Raw genomic sequence first — 16,765 nt, forward strand, 5'->3', positions numbered from 1 at the left:
TTCATAGATTTACGTGGCGCTTCGATGGCGCGCTTAAAATGTAATATTTGATTAATGCTCTTTAACAACGGAGGAAAACAACTGAATAAAGCTATACTGAAATAATTAGGCAATAAATTCGATAAAGAGTATTATGAACAGATGTCATATGCTTTGGGCATGAAGAATATAAATATATAAGGTAGGCTATTTATAAACAATACACAGAAAACATCCAGAGTGACACGGCATGGGCATGAAATGTTGATAATATATATGTTTAAAAACGCTAAATGTGTTATGAGCATAGTGCTTTCTTTCATACAGTACAGTGCCATTGGTTCTTTGTTTAATTTCATACATTGTTTGGAATCAGGATTATTAAAAATATACTCTCCACTAATATTTCTTTTGATTTAATTCTTATTTGTTTTAGTTAATATCCGCGAGAAGAGTATTAGGAGTGACATGATTTATTGACATCATGATTAAGCTAAATCTCTTTTCCAGAAGGGATTTTTTTAAAAACATCCTATGTAAGTTGCATGTGTGCATCGTGGGAGAATGAGGGGACAAACTAAAAATACAGTGGCCCCAGGGGCCAGTGCACACGGCCGCATATCTGTCAGTCACAGCTATACAGCTTGGAAAAATAAAATGGTTACAGTGAGTGATGCTTTGCGCCGTGTGTGTGTGTGTGTGTGTGTGTGTGAGCGGAGAGGAGCGCGTTTGTTTTTTAGAATGGATTTCATATAATTCCCCTACAATTAAATGTTTATTCATCAACTGTAATATAACTGTGAATCAAATAAAAGTTTTTTGAATTTCGTTATTTCTCATTCTGAATTATTATTTGACCAAAGCATATCCGTGCACCTGTTTCATTGCTAAGGAGAAAACGAATCGAATAGGATTTACATGTTTTTAAGAGCAGGTCAAGAGTATGTCCAAATTATATATAAGCTTCAATTGCAATCTATTTAGTGGGCTATTTTTGTTTGTGTTTTTCATTTATATTGTGTTTTCAAGCATTTTTTTTATGAATCAGCTTCGTCTTCATACGCGCGCGCGTGTATCAACCACATAAAAAGCATATTTTATTTTTGTGCTCAGAATATTTTTTTCTGTCATATCATTTCTTCATGAGCAAATGAAGTCTGATCTCTCTTATCTCATTTTGGACAATAGACGTCAAATTTAAGAAAAAATCCAAGTCATAAGTAATCCCTTTATTAGGCTATTTTAGAACTTAATGAGAGGAATACACTGTAAAATCCAGGATCTGAATTTTATTGAATAATACATAGGCTATTTATTTATACAATCGTCCTTCATATTCAAATACTTTACAGCATTAATTTGAAGAACCTCTGACACCCTTTTGAAGGTTCCTCAGATCTACTGTAATGAACTCATCGAACCTCACTGTACTCTTCCCCGCAAACACAAAACCTTCCTCTAACACCACTGTAAAAAATGATATGATCAATAAGTTATGACAACATATGTTTTTACATTGCTTTAACTCATCTAAATAAGTTAAGCAATTTTCAACTTTTTAAGTTAAACAAGTTATACTCATTTTTAAAGTCAGTTTAATATATTTTAAGTTGAAATGACTTAAACATTAAAGTTGATTCTAGGCTACTTAAAAATTTAAAGCAGCAACTTTTTTTTTTTTTTTTTTTTTTTACAGTGTGGGCTTGTTTTTTGTGAACCAGTTCTTAATATTTTAAGGCTCTGCGTTAATGTTCTCTAATGGTTATTTTTAGATTTCAAAGTTGGTGCAGGATCTTATGGGTTTCCAAAGGATTTGAAGTCTTTTCATTTTTACACTTTGCTTTATCATCGCCGTGACTGCAACTACAACACTGCACCTCGCGTGCACTTATTCAACTGTGATGATGACATACAATCTGCCCTTATTAACGGCTCTCTAAAGGACTGCGCGCGAATCCTTTACGCGCGAACAAGACACAAAGTGTTTTATTGTCAAGCCGGCAATTATAGCATCAAGAAGAAGATAACTACATGGATCGATAAAGGGCCGTTTTGCGCGAGGTTATAGCGTCTAACTCCAATCAGCTTCTTTTGAATGCTTTAGTAATGCCATCTGACAAACTGATGGAGTGGGTGGAAGAGAGAGAGAGAGAGAGAGAGAAAGAGAGAGAGAGAGAGAGAGACCGCCTCTCCCGGTCCCTCCTTCAAGCCTCTGGGCTCCTGCGCTCGTGTTTAGTTCCCTCTCATATAGTCAAAGGAAGGATTGATTCCTTTGGGAAGAGACACAAATCACTTCAATTTGATCAGGAGGGCTAAGGATACAGCCTGCTCTTGATTTACCCACTTTTTTGTTGTTGTTGGTGTTGTTTCCTGACAAAAGAAAAATCCGAAAAAGAAGACAAGATCTAGGAGGAAAGTTGTTAGGTCATGATGACACTTGATATGAGATCTGCTTGATCGCACCAGCTGCTCGCAGGAAACGAAATTATCATCATCACAGAAAAGGCTTCTTTGCTTTTTGTCTCCACTTTGCGTCTTGGTGACACCGGGATCTGTCCTGGTTTCCAAACTCCTTCCCATCTGAGCGCTCTCTCTCTCTCGCTCGCTCGCGCACGCACTCTCTCTCTCTCTCTTACGCACGAGAGGTGGGCACCTGAGAACACTACCAACGGGAAGATAGTGTTAGAGATCCCGGTTTCATGTTTGGGATTCAGGAGAGCATCCAAAGGAGTGGGAGTATTTTGAAAGAGGAGCCCATCGGAGCCGGCATGAACGCAGTCCGAACATGGATGCAAGGCGCCGGGGTGCTGGATGCGAACACGGCCGCGCAGAGGTAAGAGACCCCCGGGGCTGCGCCTGCACCTCCCGCGGAGCGAGCGTGGACTGATCGGGCTGCTGCTGCTGCTGCTGGCGCTTGTTTTGGGGGAACCCGATCCGGATTGTGGAGGATTAAGCCTTTCATTCGCTTTGCTTTGTCGTTTAGTGAGCTTTGATGAGTTCCTTTGGATGCAAAGTTTGGGTACTTTGCCAAAGCTCACCTCCTTTTGCATGCAGTCACATCTGGAGGTCTTAAGACCACTGGATGGAACTTGATGGAGAAAAGAATAACAATAGCAATAATGATTATAATTAATAACTAGCCTAATATTAATAATAATAATAATAATAACAATAATAATAACAAAGTTAATATTTAGCTTTCACGCGTATTATTGTATATGTATTTTTAAACTCACAAAAACTCAAAAATTGGATTAAAAATTAAGCACCCATTTTATTTCAATGACACGTCCACTCTGATATCTAAAGGATGTTTTTTTTTTTAACACGGGCCTTTCTGCGTGTCTTCCCCGCAGTGGAGTGGGACTGGCCCGGGCGCACTTCGAGAAACAACCGCCATCAAACCTTCGCAAATCCAACTTCTTCCACTTCGTGTTAGCCCTTTATGACCGACAAGGACAGCCGGTGGAAATTGAGAGAACCTCTTTTGTCGGATTTGTGGAAAAAGAGAAGGTGAGTTTCAAAAACTGATTTTCAGCACCACGCTGTCAGCGGAGCACTAAATACGATCCTTTATATATTTCATTTTGAAGGTGCAAGAGATTTATATTGTAGGAAAGTAAACAGCAAACTCATTGTAAAATGTACAGTAGCCTAAGTAGGCTATAGTAAAGTATAGTCAAATAATTAATGCAGCCTATTAAATAATATTTGCGATAAATAGGCCTAGCTATAATCAAACAAATATTGCGATACTAACAGGATTAAAAACATTTTAGCAGCTAAACCGGATAGTTATTTAAATTGTATAGTTGTTTATTATAATCAATGCTAATAATTATTAATATATTTTAATTTAAGATGAATGGTTAAATGCGCAAGTAAAATTAAGTCTCTTGACAGTTTGCATGCCTTATTCAGTAACCTGTATTTTTTTACAGCTTAAAATAATTGTGAAATCCTTTTAGCAGAACTAAATTGACATATAAAAATCCATCGTATATGAATATACATGCACGTGCATAATAAAATATTGTATAATGTAATAGCCTATTAGTATAAACATATACTTATATAAACTATAATAGGCTACTTTATAATATAACATAGCAGACTTCAGCTATGAATAAATTAATTTGACCTAATGCATTAAATAAAATGTATTTATGAGATAATTCAGTTTATAGCCTATACGCTAAGATTCTAACACATATTTAAAATGGATTTTGTTGAATCCACACAACTGAATTTTATAAGCGCAGTAACATTCCTCCCATTACTATGTAGTGTATTATTTTGAGACCTGTTGTAATATTATTTTCATACCCAGGAGACTACAGGAGAAAAGACAAACAATGGCATACATTACAGACTGCAACTTCTCTACAGCAACGGTAAGACATGCTCACATTCGCGCACGAGGCTCGAGTTTGCGCACATTCATTGATCGTGATCTGCGACTCATTGCACTAAAATAGCAGCAGTAGCAGGTGCTGTCATTAGAGATCTCTATTTGACGAAGATTGGCAGTGATTTAAATCAATGATTCACCCGATCAAGCGCGTTCCTGTCTGAACAATTAAACGCAATCATTAACACGAACTAATTCTGTTACTTTCTTCAAATCAAAGCATGACTTTTCCCAATGCATCCGATTTATTTGAAAGCATTAATAATTCATTCAAGGTTTAAATCAATTAAAAACCTATTTCCGACCACACGATATTAATTGTTAATGTGCTTTTCTTCGAGTGAGTGTGAATTGATCATGTTCATTAGTGTGTAATCTGACAGCCTGTCTATCATTTGTCATCTGGTCAGTTTCTAAATAAACCAGCTGTTAGTTCTGCCACCTCTCAAGCAAATTGCTTTTTAAAATTTTTATATCATATTTGCTTCATCACAATCACTTCTGTCATTTTTGAGTTTGGATTTTTTTTTTTTTTTTTTTTTATCAAAGTGGTTGAAAAGCAATGAACTCATGACTCATTATTAATTTAAAACAACATTTTTTTTTTTTTAATTGAATCATGCATTATGTGTTTTCAGAAAAAAACTTATTTGACCATTTAAATTAGTAGGCCTATAACATATAATGTATTAACTTTTTTTTTTTATGAAACAAACTATTAAATAACATGTATGACATAAGGCTAATTATGCTTAATTTTTCCATCACAAAAGGGCTTCTGTAAAAAAAAAAAAAAAAACTTAGTAACACATCTCTTTCTTATTATAGTAATTGAAAATAATTTGTTTCAAAAACATGGCACTAAAACATTATTGGTTTTATGTGTTGCTAATTTATGCCAATATTAGAATACAATGAAGCTACTAAAATGTGCTTGTGTTATTTCAAGAATGCATTATATGTGGTGTAATTACAGTGTAATATGGCATCTATTACATTGTAATAGCGATTTATAGATAATGAGGTTACACTTTATTTTAAGGTGTCATTGTTACAGTGTAATTATATAAGAACTGAGTTATATTAATTAACAACATGTACTTACTATAGGGTTAGGGTTTGGTTGAGGGTTAGTTGCATGCAATTTACTGTTAATACTATGATAAGTACATGTAACATATGTAACAAGGACACTGTAAAGTAAAGTGTTACCGATAATGATTGTGAATGTGTTTTTTTGGGGGGGGAAATGTAATGAAAAGCACATGCTGACGTCACGTTTCTGTGTGTTCCAGGCATCAGAACAGAGCAGGATTTTTATGTAAGACTAATTGACTCCATGACTAAACAGGTAAGGGTTCATCTCGTCCCGTACAGCACCATCTGCGCATGTCACCAGAGGCTAATTCATACATGTTGGGGCATCAGGACATGCTAAAGGTCGAACTGTTTGCGCCCCGCACAGATGAATCTCACAGAGTAGTGTACGTGCATGCGCATCTCCCAGGGGCAGTGTCACATTTTTACATGCCCATAGTGAGAACAGCATCATGTGGCCTCTTTTGGACTTTTTTTTTTCTTTTTCGGTTTGTTTAGTGTTTAACTGTGAGCGTTAGTGTGTATTTTTAGGGGAGCCTTGTTTGCTTTGGATTTTTCTTGTCAGTTTGCAGCCCCCTTGTTTTCCCTTTTCAACCCCCCATGCAAAAAGTACACTAACAAGTACACTATGAATGTTTTTTTATTTTATTTTAATGTTAAAAAAAAATATTGGTTAAACATACATTAAGGGAACATTCCTTCCAAACATTACGGGAACGTTACTTCTGAATGTTCTCTAAACATTCTGAAACAAGTAGTAGACAACATCCAACTAAAACGTTTCCGAAAAAAAGACAATGTATAAATCATATTTTTATGCTAGCATTTCGAGATAACTTTGAAAAAACGTTCTGTTAAAGGGATAGTTCACCATTTACTCACCCTCACCACTGTAAAAAAGAAGTTGCTGCCTTAAATGAAGTACAATCAACTTGTTGTTTAAGTCATTTCGACTTAAATTACTTTGAACTGACTTAAAAAAATGAGTTGAATCTTGTATAAGTTATAAAACAAGGTTGAAAATTGCTTGACTTATTTTGATGAGTTAAAGCAATGTAAAAAAAAAATGTTTTCATAACTTATTGATCATTTAATTTTTTACTTTGATGTTGTTCCAAACCCGTATGAGTTTTTTTTTTCTTCTGTTGAACACAAAATAAGATATTTTGAAGAATGTTGGTAACCAGACAGTTGACGGCACCCACTGACTTCCATAGTAGGAAAAAAAAATACTATGGGAGTCAATGGGGTCCATCAACTGTCCGGTTACCAACATTCTTCAAAATATCTTCTTTTTAGTTCAACATTAGAAAGAAACTCATACAGGTTTGGAACAACATAAGGGCGAGTTAATGATGACATAATTTTCATTTTTTGGGTGAACTATCCCTTTAACATTACTGTAATAATGTTGGTTCATAACTTTGAGAGAACCTTGCTAGAACATAAACCAAAGTTCTGAGAACGTTCCCTGTTATCTGGGTACATATCAATTTCTCATAGCCTTTTTCGTGTACATGTTTGTGTTGTCCGTTGGTGTGTTTCAGATGTCATGCTCGGCTGCCTCCTTCTGAACTCTTGGTTGTTTCGTTTCTAGTATGCGCAACATGGCAGATCTACATTATTAGTGTTGCCTGTTTCCTGTTTCCTGTTTGATTATATCTGTCACCGAAGACATGTGTGGCCCTGAGCTAGTGTCTGGATGGTTTACGAATAAGAGAACCAAAATGCGGACCCTGGATCAGCCGCAATTAGCGTGTCATGGGAATTAGCGATTAGCTTTTGTCAAAGAGCGTCTATTAAACATCTCCCTGTTTATTAGCCGCCTGCTGCAAACTGAGAAAGGCTCCACGCTAGGCTCTTTACACTTCGCTAGCGGCCGCTAACTTACCTGCGGGCGGCAGCTCTCTCTCCCTCCCGCCTGACTTGCGTTGTGGGGAACATCAAAGCGCATTAAACCCCAGTAGCTGCTACTTTGACAGCACTAGTCTGGCAGTAGGAAGAAGAGCTGTTGTTTCTTAACTATCTGCTTTGCTGCACTTCGTGGGAGGACATGGCACTTTTGAGCGAAGTGTCGCTAGAGCGCTGTTTATCAGTGTCAAGTTAAAAAATAATCACCCAGACGCCTCGGCTTCCCCCTCACACATCTTTTGTAGTTGTTTGCCGGCAGTTTTCATGTCAGTCTTCTCGGAATATATTTAGCACTTGTATTCATTATTTTTTGTGTGCAGGTGTAATAGAAGTCACAAGGAATGAGATTGCTATCCCCTTTTGCTGCTGTATTGTGTGCGAGAAACTTTCAGATGTGAAGACAACCTATGGTTAAATCACTCACTAAAGGGATCCGCTTAGAACTACACTTAAAGATTGGGGAACATGTGTATCGGCAGTCGGAGGATATCAAATCTCATTCTCCGCCGCAGACGCGCAACAAGAAGACAGCTAGTTACCTCGTAACAGCTCAAAAATCACCGTCGCGAGTGATATATTTACAGTGCGCACAGATCGGTCGGCATGTGTCTTTGATTTCCTCAGGTGAATGAGAGCGAGAGCGAGAGAGAGAGAGAGAGGGATCAGATGTGGTTTCGCTCAGGGGCAGTCAGACCTGTTGAGATGGTGAAATGAGACCTGGATACTGGCTGACCACAGGACAGCTACAGGTGTCTCGGCCCATGTTGTGGCTCGGACTTAAAACAAGCTTTCAGTTTGAAGAGTGTGCACTCTTGAGAAGGGAGTGCAGATGATACCATGCCTATTACTGGTTATTGGGTTACAGACGACCTGAGTCATTTTTTGTGATGCTCTATATCCCCATCAGCCGTCTGAAATCACTGCGAGTTATTAGGTTGTGGTGTGAGTTAAGGTGCGGTTGCATTAGGGACATTTCTGTATAATTCTGCAGGCAAAAAATGTCCATTTTCAATAGTGTAGTGATGCATGAAGCACAGCTCACACAGAAGTCACTGTCAAACCAATCAGTTTTCTGTTGGATGAATCCGCATGAGCAACTTGAACCTGTTGGGGAAATTACTGCCTGAGGAAATGTGACTGCAGCTTGATTCCAATTTGTTAGCAAGACTATTACTTTCTAAGTGACTGTGGGAACAAATGCTAATCACAGAGGCTGCTAAAGTGTTGTGCAACGCTAGCACGGCTAAAACACTTACAGGCGACCACTCTGTTTATGTTACGGTGGCAAAAACAGCTAAAACAGCTTTAGCTTGGACTGTAATTAGTGTCCAGATTTGCTGTTAGTGCTCTCAGAGCGGTTGCAGAGCTTATTATTCTGTGGCGAGACTGATTTACTGTTGCAACTGCTCAAGACGCTTGTTATTTTGGTAGTTACTGTCACAGTCAAATTATTAGATTCAGCAGATATGGTAAACATCTCAGAGTTATAGATTTCAGACTATAGTGCTAATTTACTGCATTTGTTGTTGTAACAGTGGCCTAGCGGTTAGCATATGTGCTCTGACACTCACATGTTGAGCATTTCTGGGGGGTTTTTGCAGTTTTTTTTTTTCATGCCACAGATGCGGCTGATAGAGTTTAACTTATATTTATCCTGGAACAGTTGAGTTTAGGGAGTTAAGGGAAGAATACTCCACAGATTTTAGCATGCTAATTTAAAAAACAATAACATTATACTGCAGGAATTTCCCCTCCAAACCAGTTAAGCGCAAACCCAGATTCAAACCTTTCATTTCATTTCATGAGCTCATGAGAGTTTCCGATCGTGACAAACAGTATTGGTTTCTATCAGGATGTGTTACCAACACTACACTGAGGTTAAGTTTAGGATGTAGGTTGGGGTTAGGGTTAGAATTTGTTTTGGGGTAGTTGCACTTTAACTGGTTTCTGGGAAAAATCACACTGTTATACTGGGTTTGTAACTCACAATGGGATGCAAAAGTGAGAATCAGGGATGTGTGGGGCTCTTAGGTGTGTTTGACAGTTAAATCTGTGATCAGCAGCTTCAGCACCAACACATCGCGCTGAGACATCATAGCGCAGAGACAGCAGACCTCCCACGTTCTTCCCTCATCTATCCTTTTTTTCCTTTTCCTCTCTCATTACCTCCTGGGTTGTTTATGTTTTTAATATGTCGTAAGAGATGTTAGCTGTTTTGCTTGAGCTACTTGAGCTAAACTTAGCCACTGAATTAGACCACGCCCCCTTTCCAAAACCGCGCCCTTCAAAGGCATGTTATGCAGACATGTATTGGATTGGCTTGACAATACCGTTTACTGACGATTGCTTTTCATGTACACTCTTAGAAAAAGAAATGTTCCATTGTTGAACCTTTAATTTTAAGAGCGTAGCTTTTTGCTTGTTCAATCCTTACTCTGTTTTTATAACTCTTTTAACCCGTCTACTCTCCAACTCTCTTCTTTCCGGTCTTGTTTTATTCCCTCGTCTCCTGCTCAAACTCTTGCACTGTCTAGAAGTCTCTCAGATGTCTGTTAGCTGTCTCTAGAAACCCTTCGTCTATTATCCTGTCTGTCTGCCTGCCCAACACTTGCTCTCTCTCTTCCTCTTCTCTTGTTTCTCAGGCTTTATGTCTGAACAGCTGATCAGGGGTGGGGTGGGATACTTATTCGTGAATGCGAACGCTTCTGTGTGTGTGGGAGAACAAAGAATGAAATCACTGCCAAGACAGCACCTCTTTAAAGGTAGCGCAGTGGCCTGGGAAAAAAAAGCAGCCGTGTTCTTAATGGCATGCTAACAGATGATGCCAACTGTGTAGGAAGTAGGTTTCCATGTATTTATAGCGTCTTGTTTACTTGCCTTCGATTTCAGGCGTCACATCAAAGCTGCTGAGGAAAACGCTGGATGAAATATGAAAAGTGTGCTTGGCAAGATGAAATATGTATTACAAGGCATATGAACGTTGAATGCTTATTAATGTGCCCTTCTCGCACTTTGGCAAGCAGTTAAAAACGCCCTAAATATCACGCTTGTAACATTAACATAGGGTAATTTTTAACACGGCACCTTTGCACATTCGCCGTTCCTTCCTAAATCAAAAAGAAACTATTTCCTGTGTTTATCACAGCACTTCCTGTACTTTGATCTCAATAAAAGCAGCCAATGCGTTTTAAAGTTATCAAGATGGCACACTTTAAGAGTATACAAAGACTAATTAATCTTTATACGAGTCATTTCCATTTGTATGACTAGAGGAATTTGTGACACTACAGGCAAAGCCATTGTTTTTGCATGCACTGGTCTATTTTAAGATTTTAGACTATTTTGCTTCCATAACATGTCTTCATTAAGACTAGTGTAAAGAAAAATACACATTTAAGTGTTTATTTTATTACACTTTATCTATTTGCATCTGTAGATTTCAGTTACACTACATATTTTTGAAGGCTGTTTCCTCAAAATGAGTCTGAAATCTCCACTTAAAGGTGCTGTATGTAATTTTTTTGACACCATAATATGCATGCTTGTTTCTCTGAAAAACGCTTCTACTGCCAGTTATTCTACTTTGAAATTAAGTGCGTTCCGTGTTAGAATGTCTGTTTTTGTTTCGGTCTCTGTGATCCCGCCCGCTGCCAATTTGCCCAATAGTATTTCGACACTTCGGGTTGCCATTTGGCTGAAAACACCGTATTACAGCCATGTAAGCCAGCAAACAAACTAGGTCAGTGATCGCTGATTCTGCCTGACCTAAAAAGCCTCAGCATACATCAAAAAAGCTCTATGATCAGTGGCATATTAAAATGCAGATAAATCCACTCATCAACTTACAATGTAAGACTCGTCACTTTCCACTGTCCTTTGTGCTCTTTCCTGTTGCGTGTCCTTAATCTGGCAACCCGCGTGTGCGTCGAGTCTGAGGAGAAGGGGGCGGGAGAAACAACCAATATTTTGTATTTGGACTGCAGTACCTATTTCAATCACTAGCTGTCATTCTTACAGACTGTACCTTTAAGTCTAAAATAATTCTGAACCTGACTATATCAATGCTCAGATTTCTGTTCTGAAAATGTATGCAAATCAGTGCATATTTAATTAGATAATGGACCATTTGCACATTTAAACAGAACATTTGAGAAAACATGTAATACAAAACAGTTCTGTTATGACAACTCTCGGATTGTTTGGCATGGTAATGGATATGACAATGTTGAAATATTTGGTCTTGGTGGAATAGATCTGCTGTTATTGCTGGTGCTGTTGGTTATTGCAACAGCTGCAGTACAGGACTTGCTGCCAATAAATAGACAACACACTGTTGTGAGCAAGTAAGACATGCTGCTGCTGCATAATGCTGCATATATGAATTACCCAAAGCAGATCTAGACAGGTGGAGCTGGGGAGGGTGGAGGGTAAAGCAATGCAACTGCTACAGCAAATGCTGACCAAGTATTTGAAGGTTGAGCAGCGAGCTCATTGGCTACTGATACATCAGCTGCGCCCTATAGATAAAGATGTGATTGCAAGTGTGATTGTGATTTAAAAAAATAAAAATGCTTTTTTTGAAGCCACCATGAATGGCTATTTTAATTCCCTAATATGAAAAAACAGGACATTATGTGAGAAAGAACGTGATTTAATTAATCAGAAATTTATAAAAAAAAAAAAATCTAATTAAATAGTAAAAAGTAGGAATGCGCATTAAGAAAGTAAAAAAGGTCAATTGAGTACATGTTGACTTTAATGGCTGGATATAACCCAAATTATATTTTATATCATATCATGAATATCACATTATGCTATTAAGGCGCTACGGCAAGTGGAAGAATACTGCTGTTCCTGAGCACACCTCAGCCGGATTGGGCTAAGATAGATTTGGTGTTTATAGTTAGAAATTTGAAGCAGGTCTTTGGACTATAGCAGACAGTGATGCATGCTGTGTACTTCTAGAAGACCTTGGCCCCCATTCCCTCAAAGTGAAAGAAAACCATCTGAACAAATGCTCCGAGCTTGCCAAATCCAGCACTGGCTGTAACAATATCGCTCTCAGTGCCTTTGTATAATGTAAAGTACATCTGAAAGACATCAAACAATGAGCCAATGTATCGTCTATCTCTGGATATTTCTTCTGTCAAATTACCCTTTTCTTGGTATATAACTTTGCTTCCGTGTTTTTTTTCCTCCAGTTAAGGTCAATGTGACAAACTTTTTTTGATGCTGGACAGGCTTGCTGAATAACACCTCCGTTACATGGCAGAGAGTAATGACTGTGCGTAACGGGACAGACTTGCTGCCAGTCGGTATGCCTACGAACGAGATCCCAGAATCTTAGCAAGGTGACACGCTTGGCGTAGTCAAACGTGGCACTGTTCGGAATGGCATACCATGTCCAACACGAGGCTTTGCCAGCCTGGCAGTGCTGTGTTTTGTGTTAAGGAGGGGTGAGAGCAAAGCCGAGAAAATTTGAGAGAAAAATGGGGGGCCGTACCAGATGGTGCACCGTGCTCCAGTCTGGCATCCCAACTGCTCTCTCGCACCCACCTCCTCCAGCCTCCTGCCTCCCCCTACCGCCCCTGTGCCACACGCCACTGATGGTTTGGCACATCATATGCTAGCGTAGGTAGTTTGCCAGTGAACGCATAGGCACTTCACATTTTTACCCATGAGTGAGAGAATCAAAAATGAAAGAAAAAGATCAGTGAGTGACTTGAAGAGATTTGCTGTTGGTTCATCTAAACTGTGGATGTCAAGTCACAAATATAAAACAAAACAAAAAAACAAATTATACAAATAAATAAGAACAAACAAAACAACTACGTTTGGGGATTGTGCTGATTTACAGTAGCTAAGGCCTATGTTTCGCTAACCTGAAATAGCCTACACAAAAGACAGATATCACTGAATGTAGCACAACGTTCAGTAGCCTAAATGAGTCAGATCTTAATTCACTATCTGCTTTAAGACTGGTTCGTTGAGTTTATTAGTTCTTTTTATTTGAGCGAATCGTTAAGTTAACTGCCCTGAGCCATTTGCTCTTGTATTGAGGTACTCTGATCGAGATGTGTATTTCACGAGGAACCTACTCATTAGAGTCGTTTGCTCGGGGGATCGGAGTTTGTTGCGCTGCATGTTTTTGAATCACTTAAAGGAAGACTCTCAGAGTTGTGAATCGGATTATACTTGTCGCACCGTTATGCTTTGATACAATAACCGGCTCATAAGATATTTGTTTGTGAACCGAAATACATGAGTCACGCTGCCTGCATGCTTAACACACTAAAAACAGTTTGTAAGAGTCGTTTGTCAGGTTGTTTGCGTGTTTGTTTACGTTCAAGTGAGCGAGGATAATTCAATTGAAAGCCGCGTCTTCTTGTCGTTTTTTTTTAGTCTTTTTGTTGCTTTACATTCAAGACTATAAATTCACGTTCACAACTCAGGTAAAATATAATTTATTTTTCTATAGCGCTGGAAATTCAGAAGCTGACATAACGTTCTCAGCACTTTGGCTAACGTTCCTTCTCTCAAATGAGCAAACGTTCCTCCAATAAATGTTCATTCAAAGTCAAGTGTTCTTTAATAACATTCTCAAAACGTTAACGTTAGCACACACACAAAAAACGTTTGTTACACATTGTTCATGGAATGTCTTTCTGAAACGTTTGAGTTGGATATTTTTCTAGCGTTTTTCTAAACATTACACTTACAGCTTGTTTCAGAACATTCAGAGAACATTTAAAAGCAACGTTCCCGTAATGTTTGCAAAAACTTTAAATGGAAAATTTCACTGTTTTCTCACATAACCAAGATAAAACATTTCTTTTTTTTTGATAACTGGATGTTAAACTTCCACAGAACATTCTGAAATAACATGTTCATAACGTAATGAGAATTAACCTTTTCAGAACATATTTAGCCTATAGATTACCCAGCTAACAAAAATATATTCTAATAACGTTTTGTCCTCACCATCTGAATTCTTTTCTTGTTAAATATCATGTTTCACACGCACTGTATTACATGAGTAAAATTGGTTGCGAAGACTTTTATTATTTTTGATTAATATGTTTTCTCATCGATAGGAATCACTGTCATTGTTTTGATCTCTCCCGCTAGTTAGAATCTGAGCAACCAATCAGTTATGTTCCTTATCATCTCCTCCACCTACAACAGGTGTTCTCCGGCTTGTTACCCATCCTTCAAACCGCTCTGAGCTGGTGCTATTGTACATCCCATCCTCTACCACATGTTACCCCACCTCAGCCCCGTGCCCTGTAGAGAGAATAATTACCTGAGCTAGAAGTAAAACAATGAGCCCTTCTTATTGGAGCCTTCATTTCTCACCTTCTGTTTTCCTTTACTTAATGAGCCAAAGTCCTGTGTGGAGCCAGAGCTCTGGACAGCCTGTCCTGAAATAGCCTATTGGAACAGCTTAGACGATTCCCCACGACACATGCTGATATTTATTAAATACGACCAGGCCAACATGCTTTAACGGCAGAATTACGCCTCCTCTCAGTGTGTTTCTCAAGTGAAATTGGCTTCTGTGACTCCATAGTTGAATTTAAGTGTGGATGAGCGGAGGAAATGTTTTTTTGGAATGTTAGATGGTCAGTGTCAACTTCCTTTTCAACATCTTTTGAAACAGCTTCATGTGCTTCATTTAATTTTGATTGCCTCGTCCTAAAATATTCATTCTAGTGTTAAAAAAACCCTGTGTGAGTCCAAACTGACTTTTTTTTCTTCTTTCTGTTCAAAGGCCATCGTCTATGAAGGTCAAGATAAGAACCCGGAGATGTGCCGCGTTCTCCTGACTCATGAAATCATGTGCAGGTGAGACTTTTTCCATTACACTTTGTCCTAACCAGGTGCGATGCGCCACATTTTCAAATAATTTGTCCGTCCATGTTAAAAATGCTGCATGTCACAGTGCAATCGCAGTAAACTAGACCATATATGATATTTAAAAACCACATTAAAATTGAATGACAAACTTTTTTTTTTTCTTAGTACTGACATTTCCTTTTGAAAATATTAGATATGGTGGGTGTCATGAACAATTCAGTCCATATAAGGCGCCAAAATGATTTTAATGGAAGACTTTTAATGGTTTCTCTATTCGTGGCTTAGAGGAATAGTTCACTTAAAAATGATAATTCAAGTTGTTAATATTGTGTGCACTAGCATGTAGACGGTCTTAAAGCTAATAGACATGGACTGCCACCAAAATTCACTCTGCGTCCGAATATGCCTACTTCTCTATAGTATGCAAAAAACAGCATGTGAAAAGAGTATTATGTCTGAATTCACAGTATTCATAAAACAGTAGATGAAAAGTACCTGGACTTCCAAAGAGATTTTGAAATGTGCATGTGATGCAAACTTTACTGTCCCATGAGGCCACGAGAGAGGCTCCGTGAATGACAGTGAAGTGACGCAACTGTAAGTCACATGACTATGGCTACATGGTACATCCGGATTTCATTCATACATATATCATACTTTTTTAAAGATCTCAAAGTAAGATCTTATTCAAATGCGGTGTCTTTCGGATGCAGCTTTAGAGTTGGAATTCATGAAGTATTTAATATTCAGGTATGATGAACCAATGAGATTTCGCTGTTGGTGGGGCCCCCCATAATAGAAACCAGGTGACTGTCAAAATGTCCTTTGGCTTGTTGCTTTTTTCTGTCACCTTGTTAGAACACTAACCAGTACGCTCTAGTGCAATATTTAGTTTCAGTTTTATTTGCTCTTATGGGTACTGAGTCGTACCTTACCAAAACAGTATATTAAATAGAAACTCATTTCATATTAATACTATTCAGGTCAAATCCCTAGTGAAGAACAGAGCCAAAAAAACAAGTAGGAGATGACTTTTTCTATCAAATGCTATGTATTTAATTAACATCCAAAGATGAATTTGCTTAAAAGTAGGTTGTGATGATCGACTCGTGCCTATTTTTAGTGGTATTTTAACAGTGCCGCCCACCCTTGTAACCCCCACCCCCCCTCATGAATATCACCCTGATGCCTGGTTAATTAGGACAAGCAGAAACTCATTACTCAATCTGAAATTTCAGTCTGGCCCACTAACAAATGTGCCCCGGCTCACGTGGCGTCCATGAAATATATGCCAGGTTTTACCAGCAACACACCACGCAACTTAAAGATGTCATATAGGCACTTTCACAATTAAAAAAGCACCCTTTTTTTTTACGTTTAGAATTGACAGCTTATGTATATTCAAACCAATGTGGTCCTCATCCCCCCACCTGCCAAATCAGCATTGATATGCCATCGTGTATGTGTGCGTGCGATAGGCTGTATGTGTACCTTCAAACGCTGCCGCAA

The 16,765-nt window shown here is 38.3% G+C and overlaps 1 protein-coding gene across 4 annotated transcripts in view; it reads left to right on the forward strand.

Moving 5' to 3' along the window:
• The first annotated feature begins 2,170 nt into the window (after positions 1 to 2,170).
• Positions 2,171 to 16,765, forward strand: part of ebf1b (EBF transcription factor 1b) — a 124,728-nt gene continuing 110,133 nt past the window's right edge. For all 4 annotated transcript variants that reach the window (XM_084138017.1, XM_084138018.1, XM_084138019.1 and 1 more), the window contains exons 1-5: positions 2,171 to 2,812; positions 3,336 to 3,492; positions 4,310 to 4,373; positions 5,686 to 5,741; positions 15,171 to 15,244. In XM_084138017.1, coding sequence (XP_083994143.1) covers positions 2,679 to 2,812; positions 3,336 to 3,492; positions 4,310 to 4,373; positions 5,686 to 5,741; positions 15,171 to 15,244 — 485 coding nt within the window. In that variant the 5' untranslated portion in view covers positions 2,171 to 2,678. The remainder of the gene's footprint in view (positions 2,813 to 3,335; positions 3,493 to 4,309; positions 4,374 to 5,685; positions 5,742 to 15,170; positions 15,245 to 16,765) is intronic.

Source organism: Abramis brama (genome assembly GCF_963993115.1).
Source record: "Abramis brama genome assembly, chromosome: 15".
NCBI lineage: Eukaryota > Metazoa > Chordata > Actinopteri > Cypriniformes > Leuciscidae > Abramis > Abramis brama.